The sequence below is a fragment of the Dermacentor silvarum genome, chromosome 9 (assembly GCF_013339745.2).
Source record: "Dermacentor silvarum isolate Dsil-2018 chromosome 9, BIME_Dsil_1.4, whole genome shotgun sequence".
NCBI lineage: Eukaryota > Metazoa > Arthropoda > Arachnida > Ixodida > Ixodidae > Dermacentor > Dermacentor silvarum.
Window position 1 is genome coordinate 142,241,886 of NC_051162.1, and position 27,794 is coordinate 142,269,679.

Consider the following 27,794-nt stretch of genomic DNA (forward strand, 5'->3'; position numbering starts at 1 on the left):
TGTCATCCTAAAACCAAGAATGATAGTCGCAATCTTTGTTTCAGTCATTGCAATAGTGGCAGCAAACATTGACTATTCTGGCAGACCGACCCTAAAAGACGTAGAAAAGGTAAGAAAATTTGTTTCCCGGTGAAGCCGAGAAAAAGCACCATACCTATGAACACTTGAAAAATTCTACCAATATTGCAGGTTTTAGGGATGGCATGGGTCGCGTAGCCTTTTTTTTTAATCCGGAGATGGTCAGCTGTACTCGTAATACAAGAGCCAATAAATTCTCATCCCAGTATTACTTACACACTTCGGGAACCCCATGCAACTCTATGTTGGCTTCTTGAAAATACATTCAGAGTATGCTACTCGGCAACTCAAATGGTGGCAAACAACATTCACGATCAATTTTTATATAAGACAAGGTGTCTCCTGATTTCTGCAGACAGCACAATGTTGGCTGGATAACTAGTTTCTGTGATATTAGCTTAACCGCTGGGATCCGCATGAAGGCCGCAAGCTGTTTAATTTTCAGCTTAAATACTTTAGGACGAGCTTTCTTTGGTGGCCCGCTTTTTCTTGGACTTCTTGCTGAATGCGCACTTGAGGGTGTCACACGCAAGAACGTACAAGCGAGGGCAATGTAATACGGTATCTGCGAGTGCGTGCCAAAGCATATACTTACGCCTTGTGAAAAATGGGAGATGTCATTGTGCTTACGCTTATGTTGGCATACGCGCATGTTCTGGACAATACGCTGAATTCTGGCTAAACCCGACGCTCTATTCTCGACATTCCTCCAATTTCTTCGAGGCGTGAAGTGGGCGAGACGCGTACTAAATAACACTCATGCGAAAGGTAAGTTCCCGATTTGCTTTCGTAATCTTGACGTTTACATTGGAAAATAAACGTGTAGTTATCGATAAAGTTAAGCAGTTTTCCTCCCCAGTGCCCATAAAGCCGCTAGCTCAAAGCATGCAATTATCCCGTACAAAAAGCTTCTAGCTTCAGTTTTATGCTACATCGCCCAGGATGCGTGTCATCAAAAAAAAAAAAAAGGGGGGGGGGGGACGAGTCATCGTATATTACCGCCAACGTGTTTTTTTCTAGCTGGAGACAGCGCACGTGACTGACCAGTGGTGAAAAGCGCACACTCTAGGCCGTGTTGTCGACATCGCGTCAAACTTAACTGACAGCCCAGGTCGGCTGGCTAGAGCGCGGTTAAACAAAATAGCGATAACTTTGTGTGCTCCACAGGCGGCTGCTTGCAGGCCGCCTGCAGGCCGCGAGCAACTGCGCGTCGGTGACCTTGGGGCGCGATTCACAGCAGCCACCACAGACAGACCTTACCGACGACGCGCGCTTCTCAGGTGCCATCTCGTAGCCATCGTCGCCGCATTACGCTTTTGTTCTCACGCTTTCGCTATACCCTCCTCCTCCAGTTACCGCCTTATGTATCTACTGCACACTCCCCCTCCGCTTTTCTCCTCGCGTCTTTCATCCCCCTTTACGCTCCGCGTTCGCTCTTTCATTCCTCGCGGCACTCGTTCGCTCGGTTACGCTGACGCTGTCACTCGCCGTAGGAACGGGCGTCTGAGAGCTGCGCTCTAAAAGCTGAAAGGACAACAATGCAGCGGCCATGATGGCATCACGACCACAAGCACATGCCTAGTCGGCCAAGCTAATAGACAACTTGAGCAATTGGGTTCTGATAGAACGCTCTACGACGACGGCATGACGAGAATTACATAACCAAGTTGCCATGAAGACAATGCATTGACCACGACGACTTCACTACTACAAGAAAACACATAGCAGCCCAATCTGGTAGACAACTTGGCTGTTGTGTCAGCATAAGAAGCTAGAAAGATAGATAGGTCTCAAAAAACTTGAAGTAGGCAAACAATGCTAATGGCAATAAACTGCGTATGCATGCATGTATGTATGTATGTATGTTTGTATGTATGTATGTATGTATGTATGTATGTATGTTTGTATGTATGTATGTATGTATGTATGCATTGCGGAACTAAGGGTAGTTTGATACGGACCACCATCAGTTGTACTTCCCTCCTTGAACAGGCATAACATGTGTCGAGTGAGATCCTGAACAATAGTTTCAAAGTGGTGAAAGCAATTTAAATCATGGATACGGACCTCAAAGAGGTGCTACGTAATGCTACCGCATTTCTCTCGCATTTACCGCTATATCGCCATTCATTCTGTTAACAGTAACGCATAATGTGTGAAAATATGTTCAAACACTTGTTTTTTCTATATTACCCAAAGTGAATGCTTAACTGAGTGCGGGTAACACGCTAGACGACATGTTTTGCTTGCTCTCAGCAACGTACTCTGCAACAGTGTCTACCCCTCTATGATCTTCTCTTAAAGTACCTGCGCCATTTCTTCATCAAAAATGGCAATTATGCAATAACAACATAACAGAAAAACACCACTACGCTTTGGGTTTAGAGTCTCGACTGCATCTTTGCTCCAGCTTTTGCAAATATTGTAAGCTAACGATTGTCGTGTTTTGCGGCAGTAAAATAAAAAAGTAATTTTAGCTTGACCACACTATTGAATTAAGCAGCGTTGCCTTTACAGCTCAATTACAGCGGGACGTAATGCATAGAGCTGCAACTTTAACTACCCAACCGATTTCGTCGCTCACCACCGCGTCGCAGCTAGGTTAGTGGCACCTCCAGCGCATCAGGCCCATGGTGTGCAACTCAAAAAGCTACCGCTACGGAGGTTCGTGGCCAAGACAGGGAATGCATACCAACACCAGAATTGTTAAGTAGGAAATGAAGAGGCTCAGAATACACTACAAACAGTAGCATTCACAGGCGCACCAAAGTGCTGCCTGAAACCAACAGCTCGCGCAAGGTTACGATGTCGTTGTCGTCTTTGTCTTCATACGTATGACTTTATTGACCTGTTCTTGGGCACTAGTAACCGTTCTTTGCCAATATTTCGCGCCGATCGTCCCACCAGAAATTGTGGCGATGGCGGCTCGGCCGAACGTCATGCAGCATCTAGTATATGTTTACAAAACGGTTATTCCTGTGGCACTACGCACGTGATACTTACTCAATCAGGAAGCTGAAATTTTTTTAGAATGCTACCACAGAGTTTCAAAAGTTACTGACGCGTTACAAAGGTTTCTTTTCGGTACCACTCACTATCTTTTTAAGCGCTAGGTCCACAGTATAGCAGCCAAGGAAAAAAATCGACGAGTCCAATAGATCGCGAGCTTTCGGCATATCAGTCAAAAAGCCTATCTTGATATTTAAACTGTGTGATGACACTCTTGCGTGATTTTTAATAAATGTAAAATATTTAAAACGACTGATTAATATCAGTTGAAACAAGTGTGTGAATATTGCATTTCTTTCAGGAGGTCATTTTCCATTTTTCTTGAAATGACAAACATTTGTCTTAGTGAACAAGTGCATGTTGCAAAAAAAGAAATAAATACGGAAAAACGAAAGGTTCCTCACTGTCGCACGAAATATTGTATGCATATGCTCAACAATAGCGTTCCGCATGAATTATGACGTCAAAATTCCGCCTGAGTACCAAATGCGAGGGTAAGGGCACTAAGCTATGGAAGTCCATCTAAAGTCATGGCCTCACTATTCTTAATGACCCTTCGCATCAAGAGCGTTTCTCGTAACACATCACCGGATTGGACCCCAGTAAATCACGCGTCGCGCGCTAATTGGACCAACACCCTCAAGAATCTGGGCAGTGACCACTATTGGGGGCGAGGACGTCCGGGGCGCCGCCATGGGGAGTCATCTGTGTGACGTGCAAAGTGGCATTGCTCTGCCAGCCATCTCCTGCTCAGCCCACAGCCGCTTTCGCGTCGTGTTTATTTTTATTGCGATAGAAATTACATGAATACTCCAAGCGGATTTCTACCGTCGCCGTCGCGGCAAGGTTCCGTATAAAGTCCAAGGGCGGAAAGCAAACGGCGGAGAGCAAGCGGCTGAGAGCAAACCAGAGTGTTTCATGCAGAGTGTTTAGCTTTGTTACTTTTAACAACGGAGCTCTCTAACCTCTTGGTTGCGCCGCGTAGTGAGAACAAAAACTGCTCCTGGCAATGACGTCAGCGCAAGTTGCCTAGCAACCACCTCGCGGAGCGCCGTGTGCTTCGCCTCCTCTCCGTGCCGTGGACATGTTGCCTTGACATGGGTAATTAAGGAGAGGGAAGGAGAGCATGCGCGCGGCGCGCGCTATGCTCGGGAGAGAGAAAGTGAAAACGGGAGCGAGAAAGACAGAGAAAGAAACAAATTGTAGCAGCACCAATAAGGCAACGCGCAGAACTGCTGCAGACGCCATCCGCGTTCCCCACGTTCTCGCCGAACGCGCGCGGTGCTCGTGACTGCAGCTGGCGCCTCTGGCGGTGGCTCGGCAAGTTTCGACTAGCCACGCCCCGGCAAGTGTAAAGGCGCAGCTTGGCAGTGACGTCACCGGGGAGATAAAGCTCGGAGCCACCGCGACGGCTGCACAACTCTCGTTTACTCTGTGGTGAGTATAAGTAGCCTGGATATGGGACGACAAATGAAGATCCGGACACCCGAAAAAGAATCCGCTCATCTTGAAGCGCGTCGCACGGCCAAGCGAGAATTTGGGCGTCGGCGGCGAGCCGATCCGGAATACCGTGCCTAGCAGCACTTAGCATTTCCTAGCAAAACTTAGGCCAGCGTAGTAAAATCTGGAAGAAGCTACGTCGATCACCAGCTCCGCTGTTTACTCCATCCTTGCATCACTAGTGCAAGCTGCCCATAATTTTGATAGCGAAGCTATACGCGTATACCTCTACCAACCAATGGTTCTTTCGTGTGCCCCGCAAAAAGCTTCCAACAAAGTGGGCCAATCCTGGCGATAGTGCAGAAAGGGTCCAAGCTCATTGGCACTTACCAGGGACGAAAAAGAGAAAGAGAGGAAGAAAGAGAAAGAAAGAGAGATAGAGAAAGAAGAAACGAGAGAGAAAGAAATAAATAAAGTGAAAAAGAAAGACCGAGAGAAAGAGAAAGAAAGATGGAAAATCACCACGAAGGTCAGAGAATAAGAAAGAAAGCGAGAGAGAAAAAGATATAAATAGAGAGTGAAAGAAACATAGAGAGAGAGAGAGAAAGAGAGATAAAAGGAGGGAAAGAGAGAGAGAGAGAACGAAAGAAAATCACCACGATAGTCAGAGAAACAAAGAGAAAGAGAAAAGAAAAGAGATATAGAAAAAGAGAAAGATAGAGAGTAAGAGAGAGGAAGATAGAAAGATAGAGAGATAGAGAGAAAGAAAGAAAATCACCACGAAGGTCAGATACACACACGACAAGCTTCGCTTGCCCCCATTTTCTCGACAGGAGGAGGGCTGCTGATTTTTTTATTGTAAGTGGTGGTAGGCTGATGCTGGATCGACCAGACCCGCATGATGTCGTCAATGACCTTGGACAAGAAGGTATAGCCTCGGTCTGTAGGCATTTGACGTGGAGCTCCATGCATCAAGATGACGTCGTGTAGCAGGAAATTTACCACATTGGTAGCGCAGCTGGTTGGGAGAGCGCGCGTAATGAAGTATCTTGTCGCGTGGTCAACAGCAACAGCAACCCATTTGTTACCCGACGCAGATGCCGAAAAAAGGGCCCAGGGGGTCCAAACCAATAAAACCGAATGGCTCTACCGGGATTTCAAGTGGATGCAGGTACCCAGCGGGAAGCAGGGATGGCTTTTTGTGCCCTTGACATGGCTCAGAAGATGTGACGTAACGTCGCACAGAACGCGCAAGACCAGGCCAGAAGTAGCGGTGGCGGCTGTGTCGTATGTTTCTGACACGCCGAAGTGTCCAGCGGTGGGCCCGTCGTGAAGTTCCTTTAGAACGGTCGCACGGACGGGCTTTGGGATGACAAGGAGGTCATTGGGACCTTCGGGATGAACATTACGACGGTACAAAGTGTCATCCTGGAGAACGAAAAGTCCTAAGGAAGCGTCGTATAGGGCGCGGATTCAAAACGATCGATGATCACTTTGAGTAAGGAATCACGACGTTGCTTTTCGGCGATACGGAGGAGCTTAGAGACGGAGAAAACGCAAGCGGCATTCTCGTCAGTGCTGTCGACGGGTTACCACGACAAACTATCCGCGTTTTGGTGCAGGCGTCCGGATTTGTAAACACTGAGTATGAAAACGCTTAAAGCTCAATTCCCAATGATCAAGCCAGCCCATGGGATCCTTAAGAGAGCAATGCAAGCAGAGAGCATGGTGGCTGGTTGCTACGGAAAAGGGATGTCCGTGAAGGTAAGGGTGGAACTTGGCAACTGCCGAAGCAACACCAAGGCATTCCCGTTCCGTAACAGAATAGTTACACTGGTGGTGACAGGGGGCGGCTGCCATAAGCGATAACACGATCTTGGCCACACTGACGCTAGGCTAAGACAGTGCCGAAACCATGACCACTGGCATCCGTACGCAGTTCTGCTGGAGCATTAGGGTCTAACTGGGCGAAGATAGGTGGTGAGGTCAAGTTGCGTGATGAGCTGAGAGAAGGCAGCAGATTGTGTAGGTTTCCATGAGAAAGGCACACCTTTCTTCAAAAGGTCAGTGATAGGTCCAGCAATAGAGGCAAAATCTTGGCCAAAGAGGAAAGTAAGAACACAGCCCAACAGAACTGCGAACGTCTGTGGTTGTGACAAATTTTGTCTGGGTAAGCTTGTACCCCAGGCGCGTCTACAAGATTGCCCAAAACCGTAAGGCGGTGGCCGAAACGGCATTTCGATAAGTTCAGTTGAAGCCTGGGCTTACGAAAAACGTCGAATATGGCTGAGAGATATTCAGTGTGAGTGTCCAATATTGGCGAAAAGACACGTCGTCACGGTAGCACAGGCTACGTTCAAGAGGGGCCAGCGCGTTACGAAATCCAAAAGACAATCAGGTGTTATAAATGCGGTCTTTCCTCTGTCCATATCGTCGACGGTGACCTTCCAGTATATAGATCGATGATTAATAGAGGAGAAGTACGTAGCTGGCAACGTAGAGGCAGTCAAGGGCGTCGCCGATTCGCTGCAGCAGATACACGTCTTTCTGAGTGACATTGTTAAGATGGCAGTAATCCACACAGAATCACCATGTCCCGCACTTCCTCATGACCAACACTACCGGTGACACCCGTAGACTCGAAGACGGCTCAATAATGTTTTCTCAGGCATCTTGTTAACTGCAGTTTGAATTACCCGGCATTCTGATGAGAGACTCGATATGTTCTACACTGAATAGGAGCAGCATCGCCAGTATTAATACAATCCTTGACAGCAAGTATCTGGCCTAAGGGGCGATTGTCAAAGTCAAAAACATCCATGTAAAAAGACAAAACACGGTAGAGGGATCCGGCTTGTGCAGGTAAAAGGTCCTTCGCGATCATTTTCTGAATCTTCGAATCAGCACAAAAGGCAGACTTTGTTGACCTGGTAGGCTGAGATGAAACGTTGGGCGAGAAATCCCCCACGTGATGCACATTTAAACGCTCAAGTTGGGCGAGGCAAATTCATTGAGGCACAATTTGCTTGGTTCAACCGCCGTTCACGGTAGGATTACAAGTCCGGTTGGCCGTCATCGTCCGAACTGTGTGAGCTACGCTGACATCATACTGTAGTGGAATGTCGGGCAGCGGAGGGATGAGATACTGCCCAACATGAATGGGCGGGGAAGACGACAGCTCGATATATGTTAATGATTTCGGCAGCGGTCGAAGGAAACTGGGGGCTTAAGCGGCTGGGGTTTGCATCACAAGTATCCGAAAGAAAAGGCAATTCTAGGCGGAGGGTGCTGGCGGAGCAGTCAATGGGAGTTGAATGCGCTGAGAGAAAATCGAGGTCGAGAATGAGGTCATGCAGGCAATGGGCAATCATTGTAAAAAGACAGCAGTGTGGCGGCCGGTGATGCTTACGCGGACTGTACACATATATACCGACGGCAGGAATAGTACCGCCATCGGCAATGCGGATGGGGCATGTGGTTGCAGCAGAAGGAGCTTTCTAATTCTTCGTGTGATGGTGGCGCGATCCCTATCAATAGAGTACATATTTCACACTTTCGCGCTGACTTCATATCCGTTACAGGAAGTTGATGGTAGGCCCCGGCCTAAAACACTTTTGTGTTAAAAATATTTACAGAGACAGAATGTAAAGTTATATTCAATACTTACTTATCAAATCATTTGAACCACCATGTATGTCGAACTTGTTTTCTTTACCGTCGACACTTGGTCGACCGTGGCGTTTTACTTTGGCATCCCCATTTAAATATGCAAGAATTGTGTCTGAAAACTTGAAAGCTATTCCCTCAGGCCTAGTTAAAATGTGCAATGATTGGAGCTGTCACCCCGCCACTCGAGCTAGCGTTGGAATCTTTTCGCTCTTTTGCCGAGTTGTGCATTTCCTGAAAATATTAGATTACCACTCGTTGACAAGGACAGATAATCGCCCATCAAGTCTGAGCAATCGCCCATCTGTGGGTTACATATTTACTGTCACAAGTTCTTATCTCCAATTTACTTCTGAATAATGTTCTCGCAGGATTCATGTTCTAATGTGAAGGCCTTTCTTATCTCACAGTTTTACTTACCAGGAACAAAAATTTATTTGGTGATGAGAAGCTACAACGTAAAAACATGGGGTAAAGAAAATACATGTCTTTATAGCAAAGTTGAGAGCTACAACGATAAGACCATAACGATGCGGCAAGGTTACACTCCTCGCAGTCATAACGGGTGAGTCTTTCTCAATGCCTTAGCATTAGGAGTGTCAAAGTGGAAGAAAATGTATGTGTGTGAAGTGTGTGGGAAGCCGATCACGTGTTTGAGGTTGAGAGGCGATGGGAAAGCTTACAAGAGCGCGTATATATTTTAACGCCACACTGGAGCAGCGAGGAAGAGGGAGAAGCGGTGCGAGGTTTTGGATTATCGGCTGTTTCAGACTGTCCCATGTCTTCTCTACCTTTTTCATCGTAAATAAATCTAATCTACATCCGTAACAAGTTAGGGAGGGGCTGGGTACTGGACGCCCTGAAGAACCAAGTCCTACAAGATCTTCGAAAAAGCGGATGCCTGGCCGGACTACCACTGGAGCCCACAAGAATGGCCGACGCCCAGGCAGGCCGGTCAACAAAAGCCGTCGAAGAGAGCGTCGATCAAGTCAGCCAGAGACCAAGGCAACCTAGCTACTGGACGCCGGAATCACGCAAAGTCTTAGGTAAAACAGATGAAGATGTGGATGACTAGCATAGGCACTTCGAAAGAATAAGCTGTTATAATGGGTGGAATACGTGAACGCAGCTTATGAACGTTGCATTTTTTTCTCGTTGGTACAGCTCTACTGTGGTTTGACAATTATGAACGCGCGCTGTCCACTGGCGCAACTTTTGTCGAAAAATTGAAAGCCTGCATTGGCCACTGTAATTCCAAAAGGAAGAAAGCGGAACACAGGCTCTCGCGCACAGCCCAATCGCCCGGCGAAACGTGTACAACAAATATTGAAGAAATATTGAAGCTATGCAGAATTGTAAGCACGAATATGCCCAATGAAGACAAAATGGGACATCTGTTAAAGGACATCGCTGAAGACGTATGCAATTTTCTAATAACGAAAGAAAGCCTGAACCCTCCTTCCGAATTCTGGCAGCAATGTCGCGCGTTTGAAGCTATGAAGACCCGAAGAATGTTACCGAAGTTCGGGCGCTTGGGCGACCGGGCCGACCGAGGCGGAGGTGAAGCAGGCTTCAAGCATTAAACAAAATGAAGCAAAAAGTGCATACCTTCGGCAGTATATGCTTGCCACTGTCGTCGCTGCACCCCTGCGGCTTACAGTAACAACTGTACACTTAAATTTGGCATCGCAGACGTTGTCTTTATCAATAAGTGGGAAATATAAGTCAGTGCGTACGTATATCGGTGCTTTTAAAGCATTGCGTGAATGTGCAGCATTCACGCACTGAAACGAGCCCCAAGCTGGCGCTGAGCATTAAGCATTGGTGTGGATACTTCATAAGCCTGGCAGTTTTAATTCGGCTTTTGTTACATTTGTTTCTTGAAGCGCTATATTATCTGGTGGGGTCTTCATTGCGACGGCCCGAATAACTACATTAGCATGCAGTGGTCACCGCGACCTGACATTCCATTGCAGCACAAAGGGACGAGGTTTTCGACAAGTGTTCAGAATATTTCTATTTGAATGTCTATTGAGGGCCGTCGAGGGCGGGCCCGAAGAGCCCCCAAAAGCTTCTCTGCTGCTAATGCTGCTGGTGTCTGATGGGCGGCGATCACAGATATCTTGATATTCACAAGCATCTTGAGAAGTTGAACAAGTTGGACGCCTTCGCTGGATGAGACCATTTTAGGAAGCGTCTTGGCAGTGTTCTCAGTAAGCCTGGGGTCTGGGCAGACACTGGTTTCAACGCTTTCCATGCGAGGAAGGCCCAGGTTTCTAAGACAGGCAGAAGGTATACCCCCCTGCTTCCTTCCGACGCATGGTGTATGTGCCATTCTTTGAACGTGCCGCTACATCCTTAGATCAGGCATTTGCAACCGCTGGATGAACACTGCGATTGCGCATTCCCTTGTGTCCTGCTGCCTTCGTTTTGGCTTTCTCTTTCAGATTTTATTCCATCCTGCAATGATGAACATTATTTGTCTGTTGACAAGTGTTCACCATTACAGTTAGGACACCAAGATATCTGATTTTCGCAGGAGCTTACACTGTGATTCGCACCATATATGGCACACACCACAATACTTGGGCAGAAACCTTGTACATGACCAATCCTTAGACTAACATTTATGACACTCTAATAGCCTTGGTATAAAATGTGGAACATGGTGTCGTATTAGTCCGGTCTTTATATGACCAAGCAGCTCTGCCACTGGCAACTAGAATCTTCACACACTTTGACAACCCGAGCATTCGAACGCTGATAATCTCACATGGTGGCCTGCAAACGAATATGTTTTTCAATACGTTATCCTTGAGCTCTAGGTCATGATCATATAAGACACGAGCTACGCGTACCGTGTGGTATGTAAGCCCGCGTGTGGCCATCGCAGACTTCAGGCGAACCAAGCCGAGTTTCCAGTGCCTTGTCATCTGCTGTATCAACAGATCTGACATTTTCCATGGGTTCACGCGAACATCTTGAATAAGATGAAGGGCCAGCTTGAAAAAAAAGTAATTATGTTTTTGTTTGGAGAGGGCATTCTGGCTTACCATCACGTCGACAGGCATGAAGGCTGCTGTCGTAATCATAACGTCACTGCAGACGATTGTCGCTTCACTTGAAGACGATGTGGCAGATGTCGTTCTCGAATGCCGCTGCTTAGCAGGTATGAAAGCATTGAAATCCTGAGATTTGGCTTCACAAAGCTCGTAGCCAAAAAAACGCACAGCTGAGAAAGGAAAATGACACGCTGAATGCATCAGCGCTAGATCTGGTGCACCATGCAGCGCTGTTGCTTTAAGCGTCTTATTTTCTGTTTAGAAGGGTGCGTTTTTTACAGCGTCGCTTTGCAGCTTGCGTATGATGACACAGATAAACGTATCGTACCTTTCGGTCATATTTTGTTCCGTTTTACTCTCGTGTATTTCCATTCGTAGCTCCCTCTCTAGCGACTCTTGAAAAGTTTAATTCATTATGAAGCCCTTCTTTGAACTTAGTGAAATCATTTTTCATTTCTTCTCTGATACGCCACGAATCCTTTGTCATTGTGTCCAAGAACGTGATGACGCAAGTTAAAAAATATGAAAGAAGACATACCTTAAATTGAACGAGATCTTGGTAGCAGTAGTGACGCAAAGCACACAATGTGCATACGAGAGAAGCAGAGAAGTTTGGCACTACTCTGCAGCACAGTGCAAAGAAGTGATTAGACTTCTTGTCTGAGTTTCGCTACCGCTGCCAAGCGAAACCTGTCACGAATAGCCTGTCTTTAGGTTGTGTGGCTAATGTGACGCACTGTCGAGTGCAAAATTTTAGACACCACAGGAGCGGCGACTACATTGTAACGCTGCGTCTTACGGCTGCGCGCCTAAGTTCGAGACGGCGTACTGCGCACGCGCCTCCTTTCTTATCTGCCAGCCGGCTCGTTTAAAGCCCCTATATTTATAAAAGTAGTGCCATCCACTTCCCTCCTCCTCCGTTCCACTATCGCGCTCGGCGCGACCAGCGCGATTGAGACGCGATATCGACAGTGGCGCCGCCTGCATCGGGCCTGCCGTGGCAGACGACAGCTAACGCGCTACCAGAGGAAATCCGAGGAAAACTTCGATCGCGCCCTGCGGAGACGTTTTTGAGGCGCGATTTTGCTTCGTCAGTCAGTAACTGGTCTTAATAATGCCGTTTTGGAAGTAGCAACGCGACGATGCGAGACGGCGCAAATATCAAGTGTGCAGCAAGCGTTTGCGCACGCCGGATGGTAAACAAAAAAAAAAGCCTTTTGCCCTCGCCTTGTCGGTTGCGGCAACTTAAGGCGTAGCAGCATGCCATCACAACGAAGTTTTTGTCCCTAACACGTTTGATCCGTTTGTGCGTACAGCACTTTCGTCGCACAGGCCCGAGAATGGCAGTCGGAGCGCGCTGGAAAGAAAAAAAATATACAAAAGCAAGACGCGAACTTCCACGTGACACGGATTGGCCAATGGGGGAGCGGAGGAGGCTGGGGCGACAGGAGGCGGCTAAGAGAGGGCGAGGAGGAAGCGCCGGGGTGAGCGTGGTGGCGGCAAGATCTAAGAATGGCGCTACTTTTACAAAATATAGGGGCTTTAGGCTCGTTCGGTCGCTTCAACCACGCACGCACCGGAACGCAGGCGAGAGCGCAAGGTGCCACTTCTGCAGTCGCCGTGGAATCGCCCGAGTGATGATATCGTCATATCCTGACGAAAACACTTCATTTGTACTGGCAGCGCGTGACCCTCCGCGACTTGCTTCTAGACTTTCCGCAGCGCGGAACACATGCTTTCGACACTTTTCTGAAATCGAGTTATATGTGATAAGGTCAGGAATTAGCGATGTCTTTTGTGCTCTACGATTCCATGGCGACTGCAGAAGTGGCACCTTGCGCTCTCTCCCGCGTTCCGGTGCGCTCGCGCTCGAAGCGACCGAACGAGGGCTGGTATGTAAAAAGGGCGCGCGTGCACAGTACGCTCTCTCGAACTTAGGAGTGTATCCGTCAGAAGGCACAGCGATGCAGTTTAGTCACCGCTCCCGTGGTCGCTAAAATTTTGCACTCGACTGTACCTGTAGAGAGTGTAATGTGACGATTTGTTACAAGACACAAACTTCTCACACAGTTGAAGCCACACCGGTAGTCCCCGAACGCTGATCGCGAGCACAGCGACAGACGCAAGGGCGTTTCTTCGTCCTCTACTTCACTACAAGAGCACCAAAGCCGCAGATGACGATCTTTCACCGACCGCCGCGCCACCCTGTACCAAAAAAAATTGTGTGTGGCTTAGCTCGGCTATGCCAGGATATACGTAGCGTTAGCAAAGGTTCAGCTGAAGGTCCGAGTCGCACTGGCGCTTTCGCTGAGTTTCACAGTATATTCAGTCGATCGGCGAGCCTTGACGTCATCGACGGCGTTTTGTTGTCGCTGCTGGGGTGGTCGGGCACGTCGCTCAGCCTCCTGGCGACGCCGCTTTGCTAGACGTTCGTCCCTTTGCTCCAGTGTCTCCGCAGCACGTTTAGCCTTCTTCTGTTCATTCCTCCTACGCTCAACCGCTAATTGCCAGGCAACTACTTCGGGATCCGATGAGTCAAGCTTCTCCGTTCTTCTGCGCTGTTCAGCAGCATTTGCGCTCTCCTTCTCCATGGCTATACCACACTGACAAATGCCAGTCAGAAGCGCAGCGGCTCCAGCGCAGTGTTAGACGGCGACTGCACAGCGAGCGCGCCGGCGCCAGCGCGTCTACCACGGCTACGACGTCACTCCTCTGCAATGCGCAGACCGGCGGCGGTGAGTCGCGGCGGCGGGGGCGGAGTGCGCGAGAGGTGCCGGCTGCGGTGGCTCCGGTGCGCAAGCCGTGTGACATCACTGATCCTTGCGCATGCGCAGCACGGCTCTTGATGTGCCGCGCGAAACGGGCTTGGCTAGGCCAGTGTAGCTAACGCTACAAAACGGAATCGAAGAGAGGGTTGCAATCTGCAGCAAAGTGAATTGAAATAATTAGGCTTGTTGCCTGCTAAGTAGCTGCGAATGAACCGTCAGCCCACCAGATCGACTAGGTGTAATGGGGGCATCTCTCGAGAAGTGAGCTGGATGACGATGGCTCACCTGGCCATCAACGAATGATAAAGCGGCGTGGGTGGTGACGTCACCCACGTTGTTTGGCTTCGCTTAAAACATTAGGATGTCGGAAAAGGGGTGTTCTTATGATTGGATGATGACATGGGCGACTGTGGGTTATTTTATTTAGTAATTCTCGATAGCATCACAATTGGGCTAAGTGCGATAAACGTATTTAGATCTTCTACTTTGTAACAGCCTCTAAGTGAATTTACCTGGTTGTGACATCTTTTCAGACTGATTTACCCAGTGACATTGAAGGTTTCATGGAGTGGAGGTACAGACGTGGCTCCACGACTGAATGCCTCAACTTACGTTGGTAAGATGCCAGATTCGACGCGGTATCCGCAAAGAATCAGCCCGTATCGATTCAGGTTACACTAATATAATATTCTTCGTCTTCTTTCTGGGGTAATACGTGCCACAACCAACTCTGATTATGAGGCACGCCGTAATTTAGGGCTCCGGATTAATTTTGACCACCTGGGGCTCTTTAACGTGCAGTACAACGCAAGCGCACGGGCGTTATTGCATTTCGCCTCCATCGAAATGCGGCCGCCGCGGCCGGGATTCGATCCCGCGACCTCGTGCTTAGCAGCGCAACGCCTTAGCCATTGAGACGCCACGGCGGGTATTATTGAACCTTAGAGGTGCATATACCGGGTGTTTGAGCTAACACTTCCAAAAAATTTTAAAGTTTGCCTGTGGCAGATGGCACAATTCTAGTTGATGAGCTGGTCTACTCGAAGAGGCGGAAATTACTCGCACAAAAAATTTAATGCATAATCGACAAATTAAAAATTCATTAATTAAGTTTTAACTAATAGCCTTATGGCCCATTGCAATTTGCAAATTCTAGCGTGGAGTGTACTAGGCGGATACACTTGGAACGAATTCTCTGGATGGCACCAGTTTCGAGGTATTATTTCCCGAACTTTGCGGAGAAGTGCATTTTTGTTCCAGTTACTTTTGTGCTTCAATGCATAAAATGACGTTTTGTCAAGAAAGTAACTGATAGTATAGGCAGGTACTACCAGTAGCGGATAACCCGAGCACTGATCGCTCGCCTTTTGCTCTTTACTGTCTGCATTAATAGGAGGGTTGTGATCAGTGTTGATTGTCAAGGATGTTAATGAAAATAAGTATCACACACCTAAACAGTTTTATAATTTTATGCTGCTTGTGTCGCACACCCACGAGTGCCTATTATGATTTATTCTCCAAAAATTAGCATATTGACAGCGCCTCATACTAAGTTACATATGGCTTGTGGCCGATGTTGTTTTCATGTCGAAGAACTTATGCACCCAGCACCCACGAAATAGGAAGAATAGAGAAAGTTTGCTGTGAAAAAGTTAATCAACTTATATGTTCATTTTGTGAGTGCCTCTGTCACCCTCTGGCTCGCCAACTTCAATTGCCATTCCACGCAATGGCCACGCCCTACGCAATTGGGGAGCCAATAAAACCGTTAGTATTAAAGATTGCACACATGGACCCTTCACGCACTCTTTGTAAAGTCAAGGAGCGATTGGTGGTATGAAATGGCAGCAAGCATAGCAAGATAGATTAATTCATATAAAATCTGCCTTGGATAAAACAGTCCACAAAATACCAGTACCACGTGTTACACGTCTACAACCGAGATTCTCTTTAGTGTCTCTTTTGCGATCGTGTCAGCAGATCACCATGGATATATCGGGCCTCTTTGGAACGTCAACATCCGCAAATATGTAGATCATCGGGTTTATGGACTACCTTAGCCACTACACTTAACCGAAAGTCGTACCACAACGTACTGTAGCCGAAGTGGTGAAATTATTCAGAGAGAACATCGTGCTACGACATGGTGCCCAGGCGTCCTCGTCAACGACCAAAGAACGTCTTTGCAACTTAGCTTACTCAAGAAATCTTGCAGTAAAGCGAGGCAAGTGACCAGAGCACAACCGCTCACCACCCACAAGCAAATGGTCTTACGGAACACTCAACAAGACTCTGGCCAACATGTTCACGGTGTATGCAGACGTTCAGCACAAGACGCCGGATGCCGTACTTCTGTACCTAACCTTTACCTGCAACACAGCAGTGCAGGAAATAATGCTGATAACGGTGTTCAATATAAGTTTACGGAAGGAACTCCGTGACCATTCTTGACGCCATGCCGCCAAACGTCAGCAAAGAAGACGACTGTGACGTGGGCACCTACTTCTAGCGCGCCGAAGAACCACAACTGGCCTACCTCCACCTTAAGAACCAGGAAAGGACCGAGAGCTTAAATTACATTCTTCGGCCACGCTGTGTGGAATGTCAGTCGGACGACCCTGTTTGGGTTTGGACCCCAATACGCCGATGTGAACGCCGATGGCTTAGGAGTGAGGATCAACGGCGAAGATCTCAACAACCTTCGGTTTACAGATGACATTGTCCTGTTCAGCAACAATGAGGATGATTTACAGCAAAATTATTCAGGACCTTAACCGAGAAAGTGTAAGAGTGGGGTTGAAGATGAATATGCAGAAGACAAAGATGATGGTAAATATCCTGGCAAGAGAACAAGAATTCAGAATCGCCAGTCAGTCTCTAGAGTCTGTAAAGGAGTACGTTTATCTAGGTTATTTACTCACAGGGCACTCTAATCATGAGAATAAAATTTACAGGAGATAAAATTGGGTTGGAGTGCACACGGCAGGCATCGCCAAATTCTGACTGGGAGCTTAGCACTGTCGTTGAAAAGTAAAGCGTAGAATTATTGCATTCTACCGGTGCTAACGTATGGGGCAGAAATTTTGTCGTTAACAAAAAAGCTCTAGAACAAATTAATGACCGCACAAAGAGCGATGGACCGAAAAATGTTAGCCCTAGCGTTAAGAGACAGGAAGAGAGCGTTGTGGATCAGAGAACAAACGGGGATAGCCGATATTCTAGTTGACGTTAGGCGGGAAAAATGGAGCTTGGCAGGACATGTAATGCGTAGGATGGATACCCGGTGGACAATTAGAGTTACAGAATGGATACCAAGAGAAGGGAAGCGCAGTCGAGGACTGTAGAAAACTAGGTGAGGTGATGAAGTTAGGAAATTTACAGGCGCAAGTTGAAATCAGCTAGCGCAAGACAGGGGTAATTGGAGACCACAGGCAGAGACTTTCGTCCTGCAGTGGACATCTGCGACGCTATTTCGAGCTACACGAGATAGTCCGACATCTTGGCGCATTGGAGTATGGGGTCATACCCAACATCATTGCACAATCACAGTAGCGCCACCAAGGACGTGAAGTAGTCCATAGGGCACCTTAAGCAGTTCTATACGCGTTCTATATTAATGCGAACAGCAATCTTTGTCTACTTCAGCCGTTTTCACTTATCTCTATTTGTATCTATGTATCTATCTATCCTCTTACATCGACCCAGAGGCGCAAGTTGTCTAGATGCTTGTGCCACAAGATACGTGCTCCTGGCCATGATGCCGTCATGATAGTTTCATTGTCTTCAGTCCAGGTTAGTAATGTATGACTCTCGCTATGCCTTCGTTGTCATGCTTTCCACCTCATCCCAGCGAACCATGTTGTCTAATAGCTTGGAACAGCAGGTATGATCTCGTGGTCGTGATGCCATCTGGGTCACTGCAAAGCCACGATTCCAACTTTGTCTTCCGACACTCGTTATATCATCGTCGTCACGTCATCTTCGTCATGGTATCGTCATGCATCCGCTGTCACCCCGCCATGGTGATGCCATCGTGGTCACTCAATCGTCGCCATTACATCTTCGTGATCCGACGCTCGTCATGCTGCCGTCTTCACGGGCGTTGTAGCGAACCAGTTGTCCAAGTTGTCTAATAGTTTTGGCCACCAGGTATGTGTTGGGGGTCGTGTTGCTGTCGTGGTCGTTGAATCACCGTAATTCTAGCTTTGTCATCCGACTTTCGTCATGCCGTCGTCATCACGCCGTCATCTTCACACAGTCGTCGTCATTCCCTCGTCGCACACTATCATTTTATAATTATCATCGCTTCAGTAACGTCAACCCAGTGTCATCATGCTATCACCGTCAAACCGCCTTCGTTGTTCCATCTGTGTCAACCTTTTTTCGTCCTTGTATAGTAATCATAGTTTCATCATTCAATCATAATTATACCATTCTTGTCCTGTCGTTATTGTCAGACGATTTCTATCATGCCTCCATTGTCAGACCATCATCGCAATGCCCTCGTGGTAGCGCCATCATCATCATTCCAGCTTTGCCATTTGGCCCTTATCATACCAGAGTCGTCACGCCATATAGTCCTACGGGTTTTGTGAAAGTAATCGTCATGATATTGTCATCATACACTCTTCATCATCCCATTGTGTTCATGTCATTGGCTTGCCATGGTCATCGCTGCAACGTCATCATGCAGTAGTCGTCATGCATTCGTTGTCATACCGTCATCGGGATGCCATCACGGCCTTTCCATCGTCGTCAGTGTAACTTAGACATTCGACTGTCGGCATGCCATCGCCGTCATACCATTGTAGTCATGGCATCATCCTCACGCTGTCGTTTCACCATCGTCACCACTTCAGTACCGTCATCCCATTGGCTTCACGTCACCGTCGTCATGCACTGTTGTTATACTATCGTCTTGATGCCGTCCTGATCATGTGACAGTCGTAATTCCCGCTTCTTCATCCAGCTGTCGTCATACAGTCGTCATCAACTCATGGTGCTCATGTCGTCTTAGCCACGTTGTCGTCGTTATAGCATCGTCATATCTTAAGAATCGACATATCATTGGCGTCATGCCGTCGTCGCATGTGACCACGCCGATTCCGTGGTCACTGCATCGCCCTTATACAGTCGTCGTTATTCCTCCATGCTTGTAGGTGACCTTTGCAGGCAAGTGCCATAGCAAAGTAGGATGATATCATAGCATTTGGAATGTAGCCGAATAAATGTAGGTCTCGTAAATACGAAAACACGAAATTACGGCTTGATGAATATGGTATGTCACTGCATTTGTCGATTGCTGTTCGCATTATCCCTGATAGGCATCGTGAGGGGCGTTCTGCGGTAACTTTATTGCGATAGCAATCATATGGACACTCCAAGCGGATTTCTGCCGTTGGCGTTGCCGTCGCCGTTGTCGTCACCATCGCTGCTGTCGTCGCCGTCGCCGTGAGATTCTGTATAAAGTCCAACGGCGATAAAATCTTCGCCGCGCGCCGTATGCTGTATGTGCGAGGGACGCGCGCTTTCACGGGGAGCGAACTCACGGCGGACAGCAAACGCGACTTCTTCCGTCTCCCGACAGGCCGTTGGGGGACGGGAGGGCGAGAGGGGAGGCGTCGTTTAGCTGTGGCACAAAATGCGGATCTTGCGACCGGGCGCAAGGGGAACTGGCGACTCAATCACCCACGCGAAAGGAGGAAAGCGGGAAGGCAGCGCTGGAGGGAGGGGTTGCGGCTTCTGCTCTGCGAGCAACTGCGTACTTGTACTTTGCGTGGCTCCTGGCGGTCGCGCGCACCGTATCTTGAAAGCGATCTGCAACACGGATCCTCCATTTGAATGCGCTGTGCTATTGCCGCTCAGTTTCCGTTTAAGCGATAGACCGCACGAACCTTCAGTCGCTGCTGTTGGCGCGCTTGCTCACGCCAGCGTTTTGGCAGCTATTGTGTGCGGATGGAATGTGATCTGTTCATGTTTGCTTGTGCGCACTGACACCATGCTTGTTAATTCAGTTAGTAAGCGAATGTGTCCGACTTTATACAGCCGTTAAAACTACTATCGTTACTCCGTATAGCTCGCTACTAATTTGCTATCACCATTGATGCTTCGCCTCTCGGGCGAAATTGCGCCTTTTTTATCAGGCCATCTAAGTTTCTTTTCTACCTGCACTTTTGTGAAGCGAAGCTCTCTTTGCCTCTTCTCGGCTGCTGCTGTGGCATGTGCATAACGTCCTTTGCAGTGCCACATTAGCCTATTGACAGCTGTAATAACTGTAACTGTAAATAACTGTAATTAGCTGTAAGGACGTTTCGGTAGAGCGGGGTCACAACGCCCTCTGACGCGCCCCGCGGGACGCCAAAATGCCTTATGCAGATCTCTGAGGGACGCACCAATGCCCTCTGGACGCCGTAATTAGGCGTGACCCCCAGGAAAAGCATTGCAGGAGCTGCCGCGCTTGCCTGCGTGCTCACGCGTAACGGCAAGGACAGTCCAGGGAGTATAGCTAGGGATAATGTTAGAGAGGGAGCAGACAGAGAAGGCACAGAATGTGTAGAACGAGATCCCCTACCGACACAATTAGGAAACAGGTGATTAACATTACCCCTCTGCGCGCATGGCAGTTCACCTAATGTGACACGGGTAAAAAAAATGCGTCGTCAGAAAGAATTGCTCATTTGGGCTCTCTTCAATAATGAAATGGTTGAATGACAGACACGCCGCTCTGCGTTCTGTGTACTACGCGGACAAACACAAGTAAGGCCGGCGAAGTTATATTTCACATCACATCACGACTCTGGTATGCCGTCAACATCACCGCCAAATACCGTAAATGAACGCAAACAGTGTAGGAAACTTCGCTTACATCGATTCCCACAGTTTGTGGGATATGCATATATTTTTCTTTTATTTTCCGTTTGCACATCGGGATGATGCTTTAAAGAGATGGACATTAGTACACGTCCTCGTTTATACTTCTCCGGTTACCTTTTTTACCGAGTAAGAACTGTTGAAACGTGATCGCTTGGCACAAGGCGCACATTATTTTATTGGAAGTCTCTTCAATGTTCCTTGCGAATTTCTCGTGATGGCAAATTATATGATCAAGTTTATTGCATGGCGTAAATAGTGTTCTGCATTCCGGAATGCACCCGAGCACAATAAAATACGGTGGAATCCACCACGAGTCACATAAAAATAACGGACGCCCTTAACGCAAAGTACAGAATATGATGATCGACAAATGGCATTCGCCGCTATCGTTGTGCTTTGCATTGTAATTGTGTTTCTGGGCGCAGGTTTGTCCAAGAAAGAGTTCGTTTTCGTGACAAAGTGTAGTGTCCTTGTCTTGCCCTTCACCATCGCTACAACGTGACAACAGGCTATGCGTTAGGTGTCTCATACCTAACAGCCTGACAAATGTGATATGTAGAGCATATCATATTTTTCCATATATATATATATATATATATATATATATGGGCGTTTTTTTTTACTATAACAGGATTCATTTCTTACAAATAAAACGTCCTAATTGGCTTTGGGAATACTGTCAGACATTGTTAATAATGTCTCACTGTTAGGACAGATTTCTTCTCAGCAGGTAACTTGTGACAGATTCAAGAGCTATTTATGGAAATGGAAGGTGACGACTGATGATATTTGCTTAAGTAACATCGTCCTCCTTATTGGTAGTAACTGCTGCAGAGGGGGAGGGGTGTGTTCTCCAGAATCTCGGACCTTCTGAACACGAATGCGATTTGTAGTATGGCTAATTTATTTTCCAGATTTTTCGTACATGAGAGTATACCGTTTTCACTACCACGACCGCAATTCTCACTGCGCTGTTCTCACGTTCGCTGACGATTCAGGTAAGTATAAGACAAACAATCATAACACTTTCTCTGCTGCAGTACAATGCCCAAAGCAATAACATTGTTTTGCTGTTCGTTGACACGTTGGGTTGTAATTAGAACTAAGTTATTGCAGTTGTGAGTCACTATGAAACAAAATACGCAAGCAATAGAACTGACAGCACCATACAGAAGAAAGGCGAGTTAGTGACATCTGGATGTACATGAAGGGGCATGTGCTTCAATCAGTGAATCTTTCTGCACCGAGCGTTTTGAAGGCACTATTACTGACACTTTGCTCGTTACATAGACGGAAAGTAAATTCGACCTTTTCTCACAATGCTGTATTTATGCAGACGTAAAGAGTACTACACAAAAGTGACAACTTGATGCTCTGTTCAACGTCGAAAAGCATCACCATCAGTCGAAGTCATAGTTTTGTAGGGTGAAGGCCTATCCGAGCTATTACTCATTGGATCGTCAAAGACGAACCCACCATGTATATTTCATAGTGTCGACGGACTACTTTAATAGTTTACATTCTCCTACTGTGTATTCCTTCCTATCATGATGTATTGGATCGTCAGAGACGATCCCACCGTGTAAATGTCTTAGTGTTGACGAACTACTTTAATCGTTTACATTCTCCTACTGTGTATTCCTTCCTATCATGATGTATGAGTTTGCGCAACATATGCATAGTGTGGCTGTAATGGCGCAGAAATAAACAGAAATGACGTGCTGCTACCTTGGGGGTATATTCAGCAACTAAATTAAACTAGTATTTCGCGTTATTGGACTAAGTGGTAAAAAGGCGTCTCTTTAGGCGTTATGTATTCTATTTTACTGTGATATTCAGCAGATGGTTGAAATAAATTATTTTTGAGCTAAGTATTTTAGCATGACACACATCTCATCAACAAGGCACATACGCTTTGGCAGCATGCTATTGTTTTTATTGTACATGGTTCAATGTGGAGCGTCATCGATATATTCATGTCCTGAGCTCAAACTCTCACACTATCTAGTGAAAATAGATTACTTAGCTTGCGGTGGCTGGTCGAAAATCGCGGCCACGTGCAACGGAAGGATAAGAATGCCGCTAAAACGGATCCTCAGCAAGGAAGAGTTGGCAGAGCGATGTCGTATGCATGCCGAAAGGGCTCGATAACGTTTAACTGCCGCGCAAAAAGGTTGATCATGCGCAAATAAATTCATGCTTACCGGCAGGTGCGAGTAGCGAGGGTCTGAGCGATCGGTGGGCAGCTATCTTCTATTCCTTTCGGAAGGGGGCAGTCTATGGCTATTCAGAAAAAAATTCAGTTTTCTTCGGCATATTTATGAATTTTTTTTCTCGTACACGTCACTTTGACGTGATGAGTGTTCGCGGTTTTGTGAGGTCGCGTGACAGACAGGCGAAGTGGGCGTAGCCAGAAAACATTGGACGAAAAGCAGAGGGCTAATGGTGAAAAGGCGTCGAATCAGGAATTCTTCTTCTTCTTTTGTGTGGTACAATCATGCATAATCAGTATGTACATGTTCTATCAGATGGGGAGCTATCGCGGTTTTCGTGACGTCGCGTGACAAACAGGCGAAGTTGGGAGTGGTCCGAAAATGTTTTGACGAATCGTGGAGGCTGATAGCAAAAATTGGAATCAAAACAGTTTGGAATCATATTACGTTATAGCGCCCCAAGTATCGGCCGCAACTGCCAGGCATTTAATGCATGTAATCATGGCACCACGCAGTTAGCCAGATGCGCTATAACAGCTCAACAAATGAACTGTTTCCGAAATCGGTATTTTGTGTCGGAGTTTGAGCATCTAAAAGGCTCAGTTTGGAGCCTCTGTGTATGCAGTTTGAAGGCTACAGCAGGAAAAATATTGTAGTAGGCGAAAACGGGTTTCTGCGCATTTCTATAAAGAAATTTGCCCTAGCTTAGCGGTGTACATAGTATGAGTCTCCTGGTATCGCAGTAAAAAAGTTTCATTCCAATGACAGCATGGCCAATGTTGAATAACGGCTGCTCGCTATTTTGTTACTTTTAACTGTTATCAGTAAAGCGGTTAGCATACTTGCTATCTACGTGGCGCCCGTGACCCCACCGTCAATTGCTCCCCTAGCGGACTGATTCGAACGTCACCGTCACCACCAAATTTCTTTCCCGCCAGAGCAAGCGCGCCCGTTTGCATAGGAGCGCGTGCTACCGTTGATTGTGTTTACACGCCGGCAAGCGTTGTTTTGTCTTCCTTCATACTTTGTACGATGTATTTTTGTGTACCTCAGTGCCAAAATAGCCTCGCAAAAAAAAGAAACACTGAGAAGAACCCTCTAAAATGCTAATTTAATAAAAGTTCGCGAATGAGAAAAGCGCTGCGCTCTACGCAGACTCAGATCAAGCAATTTTCTGCTCGTTTACCTTCTTTTCATTCGTGTCTTGTGATAAATTGAAGTGGCCCTTGCGTACATAGCGATAAAGTTTAGTAAATAATATGCTAGCTCCTTTCAGGAAAATGCGTGCGGGAGGACTAGCTGATGAGAAAGAGTGTCGTCGTTAAGTGGGCAGTGCGGAAACACACTAAATGCAATAGCATATTCTGGCAGCAATGAAATGGGCAAATATCAAGGGTGTTTTCCAGAAATTTTACCCATGGTATGCGAGCCAGTGAAGCAGCCGCACGACATAATGACAACTGTACTACTTTACGCAATTTTAACATTTAGGCACTGCTTATCCATGAAGCAACTAGATTACTAATTACAAAGCTTTGCAAGTGATTGCAGTATGAATTACTCGTAGCCATCGCCACAACGATGAACATTCATCATTGTTTTAAAGATACAGTTCTCCTATCAAGTGTTGCTAGTTGTTTCTTAACAATGATAAATGCGAATGGGAGGTGCCTAACGTAATTTTTTTAAATAACGATGCTATATTCGAACAACAGAAATTTCTGTAGTCATTGTAAGCTGGCTTTCCCACGTTGTGCTTGCAGTGAAGCCTACTCATAAAGAAAATTTTGACGCGAACGGGGCCCGATAACGCTTTCGCGTTCCACTCTTAAAGGTGAAGCTCAAGTGTCCTCCAATATTTAACAGCGAAGCTGTTTAAGCCGGAAGTAGTCCAGTGGTGTACGCCCCAAATGTGGACCGAACCTCGAGGTAGTCCAGGAAGGGTCCAAGCGCAATGGTGCATAGCCCGGTGAACTAGCGAAGCTGTTTTACCTTGAGGATGGTCCATCCAGTGTACGCCGCAAAACCTCCGCCTGGCGATGACGTCGCCATGCGTCGCCTAGCAACGCTTCGCCCCAGCTGCACCGACCGCGCCGAGCCTCGACACAGCCGCGTGAGCCGTGACGTCATCGCGCGCCCCATCACTTCGCCTTAGCTTTGCCGAGCTGTGACGTCACGGTGCCGTGCGGAGTGGTTGCCGTGACGATCACGGAACCACGGTGACGTGAAATTGACGGTGGCATTACGACCACCATACATCGAGAGTGTGTCAGCAATGGCACGACTATAGCTGTTCTTAGGCCGTTTACTCCAGGGAGGCCAGATACTTTTCTGGCCATTCGCTTTAAAAAACTGTCAGCACTTTCACTGCGGTGGAGATGGAAGACCAGCGAAGCTGTACTATGGGGGGAATTATGTATCTACAATTATGACTATTAAGATGTGATGGTGTAATTGGTTATTTTACCTATTAAAGAATGAAAAATATATATGATCCGGTGGTTTTCATTTATTTAGTAACCGCAGGGACCATGGCCTTATTGTCGCTACGGTACACCGCCATAGGGTGTAGGGCAAAGGTTGGCACGTTCTTCATAAACACGTCACCAACGCCGCGCGCGTTCGGTTCAAACGCGGGCAGAACGCCGCCGCTGTCGACAACAGTTCTGGGCGTTGCTGGTGCTGCTACATGTCCAAGTTCATACAGCTCCTCAGAATTTTGAGAATGACAGCCCATAAACGCATGTCATGAAACAAAACACCCGGAGCGCATGCCTTTTATGTTAAATCTTCTCAGACTGTGATTGAGTCAACAGCTCCCCTTGCGGCCGGTCGCAAGATACGCATTTGGTGCAGCAGCGGCGACGAACGCGTCCCTTAATCGTCAGCCAAAGCGACGAATACACGCGCCACAGCGCCACCACCCACAACAATACCTTAACGGTAAATGCGCGAAAGCCATCTCGCGAAAGTACGTGCGTCTGAAAGGGCTAGTTGCGTCCGGTGATGAATGCGCCATACAACCCATTTGCTTGTGACCACGCGCCGTTTGCATTCTACTCGGAGTGGCTCCGGCGGCCGAGTGCACTTTCACTTAGTGTGCAAGAGACTGTGCTTCTAACAAAATTAAGAATCATCGCAATTAATCGCAGTCCGTTAGTCTGAGTGTAGCGGACTGCAACAGACCACAGCTTCAGCAGTATAATGTGTTCTTTACTGCAAAAAAATATTCCAGGTTTCAGTATTTTGTTCAAATGTCTTACAGACACCATAAGATGTGAACTTCATACATGGAAATCATATACGTCCGAAAAGGATTATACTAAATGCAAGGAAGAATACGAATACCAGTGCCAAGGGCGCAAGATTTACTACCCCGATTGGTCCAAGTGTCCTAATTAAACATAAGCGAAATTTGGTGAGAGTTTATTATATAAAAATATGGCAAGTCTTACAGAAAAGCCCATGTTATCTTGTTACTGTGTTTAGTTAATAAAATTTTCCGCCATTATATCTACATACCAAATAAAACTACAATTGACATCTCCTGTCACTTCCTTGATTGTAGAGTTCCTTGCCAGTGCGTAGTTTTTATGTGGTTGCGCTGGGTACGGCCTATGACAGCCTTGATTCCTTGACGTAGTTTTCTTTGCCACTTCCATGATCCTAAGTGCAAATGAACATCATCATCATCATGAGCCTATTCGGTCATTCCAGCGACGCAGGCGGCGCCACGCGGCTCTCCTCCGAAGCCGTCAGCCGGTGATAAAAATCTGCGACGCAGTTCGGCGGTTCGGTCTCGCGATAGTCATGGACGCGCCGAAGATGATAAAAGCGAATAGTAATCGCATTTGCAGCCAATGATGCAGCGTCTGCTCGAGATGCACACGCTTGCGAGGTCACCTTATCACCGTCTCGGCAGCCATTTTGACCTACCGTTGCGCCGCCTATAGTCGCTGGAATGACCGAATTGGCTGCGCCGTCAGTTACGTCGTTCTCCACGTCGCACCTAAGCGCGCGCGCCATTGGCAGCGCCGTTAGTGACGTCTTACCTGCTCTGCCCGCAGAGCAGGTAAGACGTCACTAACGGCTAACGTCACTAACGTCACTAACGGCAGGCTTCCATTGCGCTGCCCGCAATGCCGCCTCCTCGGCTCGCCGTTGTCGCATGCATTCAATAGACAGCTTTAGTTTAGCGTGGTTACCGGAATAGCGGGCGTACCGGAATAGCGGGATCGAAGTGCGCATGCGCAGAACGCTAACCGACCCATACCGTTTACCGTGCGCACGCTATTTCTCAGAGTTAACGTTACCGTGTTAGCGTGGTGTACGTAGTGTACGTAAAACATGGCGGCGGTCCCGGTCGCCCGCTTCGAACTGAATTTGGCGTTGTTTTTGTAGAATTCACTTCGTTCGTAGAAAATGACTGCGTAAACGATATTTGCTTAGTCTCATGCCGCTTCGCCGAGAGAGTGTTATGGCTAATCTTGAGGAATTTTCGAGATCGCTTCTCGTTTCGAACGCGCCTAAGCCTAACGAGAGAAATTTTTTCTGAGATGCGAGCGCCATCTGTCGCTAAAGTCGGGAGATAGGCGGGAGATAGGCGCGACGACGACATATGGCCTCTGAGATGGGAAGATTTCGGAGGCTATGGTAGACAGCTTGTACTGCTTGTCTGTTTCGTT

General features: G+C 47.4%; 2 protein-coding genes across 3 annotated transcripts in view; both read left to right on the plus strand.

Annotated features, from left to right (window-relative positions):
- On the plus strand, positions 1-26,650 carry LOC119465035 (uncharacterized). The gene is made up of 5 exons (XM_049655625.1): positions 1-109; positions 8,604-8,758; positions 14,557-14,639; positions 21,811-21,894; positions 26,375-26,650. Exons 1-5 carry the CDS (start codon positions 20-22, stop codon positions 26,509-26,511), a joined length of 549 nt encoding a protein of 182 aa, XP_049511582.1. The 5' UTR covers positions 1-19; the 3' UTR covers positions 26,512-26,650.
- Positions 1-27,794, plus strand: part of LOC119465036 (organic cation transporter protein-like) — a 192,029-nt gene that overhangs the window by 99,994 nt on the left and 64,241 nt on the right. The gene's annotated exons all lie outside the window — the stretch shown is intronic.